General features: G+C 37.4%; 1 protein-coding gene across 16 annotated transcripts in view; it reads left to right on the top strand.

The window, feature by feature from the left end:
- Nucleotides 1–11,159, top strand: part of PARD3 (par-3 family cell polarity regulator) — a 476,523-nt gene that overhangs the window by 270,979 nt on the left and 194,385 nt on the right. For all 16 annotated transcript variants that reach the window (XM_012731317.1, XM_004691164.2, XM_012731307.1 and 13 more), the window contains one exon: nt 670–897. In XM_012731317.1, the coding sequence (XP_012586771.1) occupies nt 670–897 (228 nt within the window). The remainder of the gene's footprint in view (nt 1–669; nt 898–11,159) is intronic.

The following is an 11,159-nucleotide window of genomic DNA, read 5'->3' on the forward strand; positions in this document are numbered from 1 at the left end:
GGAAAGTTCTCATGTCCAGCTCTGTATTCTCTCTACTTCCCTCTAGAAAAGCACTTAACATAATTTTTTTTCAACTCAAATATAATGTTGCCATATTTTGTTAAGAATCAAGTTTCCTCCATACCTGTTTTGTTATCATGTAGTCTCTGCTTTTTTTTTCATTTCTGAGTTGTGTGAGCATGCACTATGCTGAGGAAGAGGTTTTATGAAGAACATTGTTATGAAAAATGAACCTCTATTGTAAATAATTTAAAACTGTTAAAAAATAGTTTCAGCTAAGACAAAAAGTTATTTTTGGTTATGAGCCCTCGCCTCTCATCATATTTGCTCTTTAATAAGCCTCTGGGTGATTCTGGTTCTTTTAGATAATTTATAAAACTTCTATCAAGTAATTTGAAAAAATTTTCTTTACCTAAAAATAGAAACTAGTAACACAATTTTGCTTAATTAATATGGAGAAAAATAGGCCAAATATAATATAAATTTGGGAAACATGTAAACTAGCCATTGTTCTTTATTCACTCACATTTATTACTTTGACATCCACATTATAAGATATCAGTGAAGAAATTAGTTATGCGTTGTTGTTTTCCATGATTCATAGAAAGTCAAATATATAATTTTTCATCACTGATTCTATCTAACATTTTGTTTTTGTGAATTTCAAAGGTTCCCCCAGCAGGGATGTGGGACCTTCCCTGGGTCTAAAGAAGTCAAGCTCCTTAGAGAGTCTGCAGACCGCTGTTGCTGAAGTGACTTTGAATGGGGATATTCCTTTCCACCGCCCGCGACCACGGATTATCAGGGGACGGGGGTGCAATGAGAGCTTCAGAGCTGCTATTGACAAGTCTTATGATAAACCTTCAGTAGATGATGATGATGAAGGCATGGAGACATGTAAGTTTATGATACTGACAAAAATAACAATTACAAACAACATATAAAAGAGGCAGTTTTTGGCCCTCCCTGGTGCTACAGTTGGTTAAAGCACAGCACTAAGAAGCTAAAGCCACTTCAGCATGAGTTCGATCCTTGCTTGCCCTGGAGGTGACCCATGTGGCACGGCAGACCTCTCCTGGCCCACCTGCCGCTCGCCTCAGCAGTGTAGTTCACCAATCTGCCTATTCTGTTCCCCACTCTGTGTCCAGTGAATCCTTTCACCACCCCTGCATCTCTGGCCTGTACTCCAGTTCTGTATGCATAAATAAATCTTTAAAAAAAAGAGGCAGTTCTCAATGTATGCTCCAGGGAACCCTGGTAGTTCCTGATATTGTTATCAAACAGAGGTACATGTGGTCTTAATTATTTTCATAATAATAAACTGATATGATTTACCTTTTTATTCTCATTCCTTCACAAGTATACAGTATGACTTTCTAGAGGCAATATGTTAAGTATTACTGTGATAAGAGAATGCAGAGCAGGTAGAAGGATCTTTTTTAACTAAATATTGTAAGAGATTTGCTAGGTTATAAAATACTGCCTTTTCTCAACAATTTTTTAAATTATTGTTTGTAAAAATATAATTTCTATATGAAACTTGTTTTTTATAATATTTTTAGAATTTCTCAGTTAAATTTAATCATTCTGATAATATAATTTACATCAAAGAATTATGTATAGTCCTTAAAAAATTTAGGCAGTGTAAAGTGATCCTGAAACCAGAATATTTGATAATCACCTTCTAAAGTAAGCATGAGTACTGTGATCCCTACAGTGAAAATATGCAATAATCTATGATTATGAAGCTTATTTTTGTTTTTATGAATTACTCCTGTTTCCTTGATCTTACCAAGATATTTGTGCTTCTGTGTGCATTTCCAAATTGCTCATATGTTATGCCAAGATTATTGAAAGTCAAAAGTTAGTATGAATGAGCAATATGTTTTCCATAGTAGATTGAAAAAAAAGTAACATTTACAAATATGTACAAATGTATCCTTCAGTGAGTTGCTTTATAGATAAACATTTATGGCATAAATGTAGCTGTTTAATTGAATAATTAAAAAAAAAACTCGGCTAGCATAGGCAAAGAGCCAGAGCTTAGCAACCCTACTACTAAAATTTGTTGATTTTACTTATATTATTCATAACTACTAATTTACATTTTTTTTTGGTTTTACAACTTCAAAATAAGTACCTCTGCTCATCTAACCATTTTAAGAAAAGTTGGAGACACTGTTGCCTGAAGTTAAAGTAGCAATAGGACTAAAAAGAAGGGTGTTCTAAATTATCTGTAATTTAAATTTTTAGATAGATCACCTTTAGTGCTAAGAAAGACAGTAGAGGAGAAGAAGAATTTTAAGTAGAAATCACGTTCTGAGGAGTTTTAAGGCAAATTATACAGTTTTTACTTTGTCACATGAGATGCTTGGGATGATGAATATTTCTACTGTCATGTAATGCAAAACATAGGGAGAAGATTGCCTCACCTCCCCCTTTCGCCTCACCCCTGCCTTCAATCTTACCTTGTTACTCATCTCAATCTGGGTGTTTTTTTGTTTTTGTTTTTTTCATTCCTTCCATCTAGTAATTTTATTTTTTTTTTTACTTAATTTTATTGGTATCCAGTGGTGATCTCCACCTTGTCAGTATATAAACACCACATTAGACCTACCGCCAGCATACCCATCACCCTCCACCACGGTACATGGGCCCCTCCATATTCTGCTCCCCACCTCCCTGCTGTTCCTCTGCTCTCAGTTCTGCAGTGGGGCTACCAAGGTTTCTTTTTTGGTTTTGTTTCTACTCTTTCCTTTCTTTCTCTGTATTCCATGTAAGAAAAACCATCCACTATTTGTGTTTCTTCTTATGACTTGTTTCTCTTAGCATTAGCATTACTCCCTTCAGTTTCATTAATATCACAAATGGCGAGACATCACTTTTTTTTTTGTAGCTGAGTAATAATACACACACCACATCTTCCTAATCCACTTATCTCTTTATGGGCACTTAGGTTGTTACCATAACTTGGCTTTCGTAAATTGTTCTGTGATGAACATAGGACACACACACACACACACACATATACATACACATACATACATACATGCACACATACATATATATATATATATAAAGTGTGCACACACACATATAAAACTGCTTTACAAATTTAAATTCATTTCATATCTTTTTTTGCCTAGTTGCTTTAACTAGCACTTTCAATACTATTTTGAATAGCAGTGGTAAAGGTAGACATCCTGTCTTGTACAAGTTCTTAGAGGAAGAGCTTTAAATTTTAACATTGAGGATGCTGCTTCCCTCAATGCTGTGTGGGCTATGTGCCTGCACACTAGTAGGCATTCAACTCCTCAGCACTGCTGGCCAGGCTGGTCTTTACCAGTAATAGAGCAGCTTCCCACCCTACCACATCCTTTGTTCTCTCTGAACCCTCTCTTTTTCACTGACCCAGAATTTTCCTCCATGTCCCTTGGTGAAGTCTGCCTGGGTTCTGATGCACAATCATTATTCCACTTTTGCCCTAAGCCTCGGGACTCTCTTGGTCCTCTGAGGAGTGAAGCATGGAACCTACTCTGATGCCCGTCTTGGGTAAAGAGTGTATTCTATTTTGCTGCCAAGTCTTATCTCCAAGATGCTGAGTGACATAAAATTTCAGTCCTCTTTTAATTTTTTTCAGATTAGATCAATATCTCCTTGTCATACCAAAAAAACAAAAAAACAAAAAAACCACTCTCAGTGGAGCCCTCTTAGGGTATGTTCCCTCTCAATTACAGATCTTGCCTTTTGTCTCTGGAGATACAGCACTTTGACTTCTTAATAGTTGTGTTTTAAGAATCTACAGTTTTTGTGGTGTTTCTGAACTTTTTTTCTGTTTCTGATTAAAATGTTTTTTTTTTTTTTAACTAATTACAATTTAAATTTTCTAGTAAAATGCAACTAAGGCTTAGTCTAGTTTTCCACCACTGTGTTTATCTAAAAAAAAAAAGTAGCTTTTTCTCAGCCAACGTAAGATTTAATTTTATTTAGACCTACTCATTTAACTATTATCAAGTGAGAAAAAAGTAAATAAAATTTGCTAACTTTTAAACCTGTGAGCTAAAGGTGAAGTTCTGGCAAATAACTGGGAAAGGCAGTCACTTAAAGTGACAAAATGCTGTGATTTCCCAAAGTCCTGATTTCATATTTTTTGTCTTTGTTCTGAACTTGGGATGTAGCAAGAGTGACAGCTATCACACATTGCACAGTTTCTACAATTTGTGTTGTTGAAACTGTATGAATTTAGTGGGTGAGTAATCAAGTAGAATTTAGTTGACTTGAATTTAGTCCACACTTACTGACTTTGGGTTTTGGTTTCAGTACTTAAAATCCTTGAGCTTTGAATGCCTCAGTTAGATCACTGATTTTCAAATTTTCTACTGTGAGGTTTCAATGCTTCTCAGTGGCATTGGGGGTTGGGAAGGCATTGGGAAGCTACGTAAGAGGCACTTTGCCAAGGCCACCAGCACCACCCCTCACCCTGCTGTCTCCACTTCTGCTGCAACAGTTGTGGGGTTTGAAAATCACTTGAAATACATTTTTGTTCTTTATAAATTTTAATTTTAAATAAGTGCAGTTTATAGCACTTCTGAGGTTTCTTAAGTGTTCTTATTTAGGTGGTTTCTGAGGTCTCTTCCAGTTTTAGCACCCCATGACTTCCTGAATACTCAATCCTGGTGGCTAACCACCCCCACTTTGTAAAGTTCACAGAGGAAGACACCCCAATATCTCTTTTAGTGCTGTGGGACTAAGTATATGGCTTAGCAACTCATAGGATTCAGTGAATATTTATTACATCAATAAGTGAGCTCTTTAAAATGAAGCCATTTTGTGACTCAGAAAGTCTGATGGACAGACGCTGACTTTCAGTACCTTGACGGTAGTGATATCTTTCTGTTCCTGTTTGGATCCCACGCTGAACTTGCATGTACTAGCCTAGGAATGTGTCATCAAACTGCACTTGCCTAAGAATAAGAATAGATACAAATTGGTTAGAGGTAGCAATCATTAGACTGTCACCTTTACATATAATTAGATACAAAACAGTGTTTTGTGCTTACACCTGAGAAAGAAGGCTGACTCAGCCTTTCCTTCAGTTTCCTAAACACCATGTTTTACAGAGGCTGACTGTTGAATTCTCAGTGATCTACAGGCTTCCTATTGCTGTAACTACTCAGAATCCAGAGTTTGGTTTCTGGTTGTTCTTTGTATCATTGCCCCTTGCTTTTTCTATGCTTAGGATGCCGTGGTCAAGGCCTCTTTCTTTCTTTCTTTTAAAGATTTTTATTATTATTATTAATTTATGTATATGGAACTGCCAGAGGTGCAGGGGCGGTGAGAAGACTCACCAGAGATAGAATGGGGAGCAGAATAGGCAAACTGAGCAAGTATACTGTTGAGGGGAGCAGTGGGTGAGTCAGGAGAGATCTGCTGTGCCATGTGGATCACCCCAGGGCGGGTGATTGAACCTGCACTGAAGCAGCTGCAGCTGGCTTGCAGTGCTCCATCCTAACACAGTGCGCCACCAGGGAGGGCCCAAAGGCCTCTTTCTTATGCAGTGTTATTACAAACTACCTGTTGAAATGAAAATACCCTACCACTGTTGAAAATTGGTCAGAAAAGATGCCTGCTGTGTTGCTGAACAATCTTTTTGTCATGTAGGACATCCTATAAGGAGGTAGTCATGAACCCCAGAAATCTCAGAATGCAAACTGGGTTGTTTTGGAAAAGCTATGTAAAGTGGGGCCTGAGGTGGGACAGTAAGGAGCAGTTACCTGTGATGCCCCAGTTTCTTGCTTTCTGCTTTCATGTAGCCCATTTCCACTTTGCAAGTGAGGCTCAGCTATATGCATGGTTGGCTCCTCTTGTCAGTCAGGCTGAGTACCTCCCCAGTGACTAGATTTTATGACTCTAAACAGGCTTGCCTTTTGTCAGCAGTATTGAAATCATGGCATGGACACAACAGTGAGGGCCAAGAGACTGGAGTGGAATCCATGTGCGATCTGGTATCTGTCATCTTCTGTAACACTTACGTTCTTCCTGTGGAGATGGCAGAAGTCAGCGTTTTTGTCTCTCATTTAATCCATCTGGACTCACCATGTTGTGTGTGTCTGTCTGGATCAAAATGGAGCTTTGTATTCTGGGACCCATTATCTCTGAGGCCCTACCTGTGTTTGACAGGTCAGGCATCTACAATCTGCTCCCTCTTCTATGCAAATTATGTACCCTGCCTGGCTCTCAGCAAGCTGCTTCTGCATCCCCCATAATAAATCAGTTGCTGTTGCTACCAAGAAATTGCATCTATAACACTGGTTTTTTTCTTTTTGGAAAAAAAAAAGAAATAATCCTCTTTTATTCTCAATTAAAAGTTGCCAAATTGTCAAGTTTACGATTACAATCTCAGTACCCAATTCTTGGGTTCTGAGAGGTGAAACACAACAAAAGCAAATGCAAACTATTCATTGTATTTACAGATTTTAAAATATATCCAGATTAGAATTTTAAAACTGTATGCCTTGAAAACAGACCAAGTTGTTGCTTTTGCACAACTTGCCTGGTTTTTTATAGAACTATTATTATAAAAATAAGGAAGAAAGTATTGTCTAAAATATAAATAAGTCAGCATTGTGATACATAAATAATTTATGGTGGTAAATCATGTAGTGAGACAACTTACAGAAGAATTTTTTCTTTACATTATTAATTACAAAGTAGAATGATATCTCAGATTATCTACTCAGCATCCTGTACATTCTAGCCACCTTTTGTCACTAGAAAATAATGTAACTAATTCTATTTTTATTTTCAGTAGACCATTAGATCACAGTTAATCTGTGGGAAAAAATGAAGTATGTGAGTTTCAAAGACAAAATATAAAGATTTCCTTTTTGATTTGTCTATTTTAATGGATAATTGGCAGTTGATCTATAAAAATATTTGTTCAGAAAAGCTAGAAGTAAGAATAGCCTATACTATCCTTTCATGCCAATGATATACTTAAATACCATCTGCCATTGATGAAAAGGAGTTTGGATTAATTTTTAGTTAGTTTCTGAATACAACATGGATGCAAGCATTTGATATAGCCAGTGCTGTTCCTTGTATTTTCTTTGTGTAGGTAAAAGTACTTAAGCTGGTAATGTGATAAAACATCACATTCAGAATGCTGAGTTCTAGAATCTTCATTTAAACCACTTTTAAACAAAGAGAAATTGTTTGACTCTTTGTAAATAGAATGCTGAGGAATTGAAACATGGAATGCTTGCTTATCTTTGATTCACAGCTCTGGGATTTTTCTGAAGTTTTAAATCCATTACTCTAAAACTTCTTAAAAATACTTTCTTGTGTATTAATGTGTTGTGGCACCTAAAATCTGATTTATACTGTAAGTTCTTGAGATATGAGGAGTGGTTCAACCCACTGGTTTGAGAATTAGTGTGCTTAGGGACACAGTAGCACATGCTTGGCACTGTGGATGGGATATCCACTCAATCTTCATGGAATGAAGGTAGAGAGGGGGGTGAAGGGAGGCTCCCCAACAGAAGAGTGGAAATGAGTGCTTGTTGGGAACACGGTAGGTATATCCTGTATGTAATCTGAATCTGACCTCCTCATAGACAGCGGGCAGGTAGACACAGAAGAAAGTATCAGGCTACTAAAGTGATAGGTAGCATTATCATGAGCACGGGAGCCTGAGTAGGTTGCATTGTGCTGGGTGGCCACAGGGCAAGGTCACTTTCCCCTGCCAAATGTCAGAGGCTTGTAGAAGTTTCAACTGCATTGTCTCATATACAACCCTGATAAATAGCAACAGATCACACATTTAAGGCTATGTCCTTGGTATTGCTCTTGGAAACATATATACCCAACAAGGAGAATTAGAAAACTCTAATTCAGGGTTCAGATTGAATGTCAGTGTCATGAACAGGGTGCAGAGGGAACGCATGGATGGAAGACCATCCTCGACTGCCTGGTTCTTCTGTTAGTGTGCCTTGCAGGTAAGAGCATAGTGAGGAATGAGATTTAAGATATAGGCAGACAACAGATCACAGACGGTCTTGTATAAATTATCCACATTTTACACTGTGAACCTTAAAGAGCATTTGAGGAATTTTAATTAAAACAATATGACTGTTAGGGCCATGGGATAGTATGTGCTATCAGGGATGGGATGAGAAGTAGCAACATTGGTGCAAGATCAGCTGTATGATAGTAATGCAGTAATTCAGGTGAATAATGATGCTTGGCAATGTCAGAGAAAAGAAACTGTTTATATGCTTAGCATCTCACACGTAAAGATGGATGATGATGATGATGTGATTTCTCTCATTAGCACTTCCAGACTGAGTAACTTGGAATCATCATCTCACTGTATAATGACTCCATTACCAACCTTTTTTTTTTTTTTTCCTATGAGATCTCCTGACTTTACTTCTTGTCCACAATGCGTACACATTCTCATTATTTAATATTTGAAGTTCCTCTTAGGATCTGATCTCACAACTCACTCCACTCTTTCTAGATTTGCTGTGTAAGTGCTCTAACCCAAGCTTGTGTGTTTATTCTTGTGTAGCCCAGGCCCTGTCTATGAAGTACATCTTCTCACAGTCCCCTCACTCTCCTATCACACTCTCATGTGTACAATACAAATCTACTTTCTTCTTTGGCAAAATTTTTCCCAAGCAATTTAGTTTTCCCTCAGCTTTCTAAAGTCCTAACATTATATAGAATATGTGTGAGACTTTTTAGTATAAGCTATCTTTTTTAAAAAATTTATTTATTTATGCATACAGACCTGGGGTATAGGCCAAAGGTGCAAGTGCAGTGAGAGAATTCACCAGAGACAGAGTGGGAGCAGAACAGGCAAATGGACAAAGTACACTGCTGAGGGGAGCAGTGGGCGTGTCAGGAGAGGTCTGCCACACCACGTGGGTTACCTCCAGGCTGGGAATTGAACTCACACTGAAATGGCTGCAACTCACTTACAGTGCTGCGCTTTAACTCATTGCACCAGGGAGCTATCTTTTTTTTTTTTTTTTAAGATTTATTTATTTATGCATACAGACTGGGGTACAGGCCAGAGGTGCAGGGGTGGCGAGAGACTTCACCAGAGACAGAGTGGGGAGCAGAACAGGCAGATCGACGAAGTATACTGCTGAGAGGAGCAGCGGGCTGGTCAGGAGAGGTCTGCCACGCCATGTAGTCTCCTCTGGGGCAGGCGGGAATTGAACTCATGCGGAAGTGGCTTTAGCTTCTCAGTTTTGTGCTTTAACCTGCTGTGCCACCAGGGAGGGCCGGAACTATCTTCTTAATAAAAGTAAATTCTTGTGGCTTCCCCAATATGGATTATATGGCGTAGTAGCTAAAAATAATGACTTTGGGTGGAGGAGTGGGCAGGCAATTTCTCAAAAAATAGAAAAAGAGAATATTGCCAATAATTCACTATTTCATAACATTCACAGTTTTTTTTTTAATGTTGCTGTTTTAGTTTTTGCACTTCAAATAGAGCAGTGGCCTTGAGTCTCTTTCCTTGACAATATAGATACTATCTTGTATACTGTTAGATATACTTGTGACATATGTATGACTACTCCTGTAAAATATAGTTGTTAGTGGTTATTTCAACAGCAGCATTACGAGTCTGGCCACCTTGTGTATATAGTCTATTTAGAAAAATATTTGAAAGGGTATTCCCAGTTTCACTATATGTTGTCCCTGTGGGAAAAAGACAGTATCTGTTGTGAATTGTCATTTAGTGGAAGAATGCTTGGACACTGACAGCAAATTTCCAAGTATTTAGAAAACCGAGGGTGTGACTTTCATTGTACTTATGCTGCAGAATTTTCTTGGGAAAGTATGATTATGGTGGTCACTTCTTACCATAATTTCTAGGAACATATAGCTTCATCATTTGAAGTGTTGCATTAAAGAGAAATTTACAATGTAAAGTAGAAGTGAAGAAGTTTTATTCATGTCTTCAACTCTCTGAAAGAGTAATTTTATTTTTTTCCTTCCACATCCACTCCCAACATAAACAAAGGGATTTTCTTGTTTTAATGAAATCTGTATACTTTTAAAATTGAGTCTCTTAGGGATCCTTGAGTTTAACTGGAATACTTTGTGTAATATCACTAACAAATATTGTTGATTGCTTCTTATCTTTTTCTTCTTTTAAGTTTGTACTCTTGGTTCTGCCTCATCAGTTATTGTTCTCACTCCACATTTCAGTATGAAAGGGTCTTTACTTCTCATATTCATGCCAGCTTTGTATGTGTGAGCTTAGGTGTTCATTATTATTATTTTAATCTTCAGAAAATGCTAAATCTTTCCATTCCTAAGAGCTTGTCATCTAATATTAAAAGTCAGAGATCAGAAAAACAGATCCTGTTATTCAATACCATCTGTATTACTAGCTGTTCATTTCCTATATCTTCTTTTACCAAAACCAAAATGAGAAACAACACAAATAGAAAGAGAAGTGATATTCATGTCTTCAGAGCACTTGATTCCTGAACAGGATTTTGCAATCCCTGAGTTATCTTTTTACATTATTATTTATCTAACACTAATCAATAGAAATTAGTAATTAGTCAGTGGGTTTACAAAATCTATTGAAATGTTCTATTATTACATCTCATTTTAACTTACTCTCTTTACATTTTGTTTTAAGGATATTGCTTTTGAGGACTTGAGTAACCATATATATACTGATCTCACAACTCACTCCACTCTTTCTAGATTTGCTGTGTAAGTGCTCTAACCCAAGCTTGTGTGTTTATTCTTGTGTAGCCCAGGCCCTGTCTATGAAGTACATCTTCTCACAGTCCCCTCACTCTCCTATCACACTCTCATGTGTACAATACAAATCTACTTTCTTCTTTGGCAAAATTTTTCCCAAGCAATTTAGTTTTCCCTCAGCTTTCTAAAGTCCTAACATTATATAGAATATGTGTGAGACTTTTTAGTATAAGCTATCTTTTTTAAAAAATTTATTTATTTATGCATACAGACCTGGGGTATAGGCCAAAGGTGCAAGTGCAGTGAGAGAATTCACCAGAGACAGAGTGGGAGCAGAACAGGCAAATGGACAAAGTACACTGCTGAGGGGAGCAGTGGGCGTGTCAGGAGAGGTCTGCCACACCACGTGGGTTACCTCCAGG

Source organism: Condylura cristata, unplaced genomic scaffold, assembly GCF_000260355.1.
Source record: "Condylura cristata isolate star-nosed mole 26May11 unplaced genomic scaffold, ConCri1.0 scaffold00030, whole genome shotgun sequence".
NCBI lineage: Eukaryota > Metazoa > Chordata > Mammalia > Eulipotyphla > Talpidae > Condylura > Condylura cristata.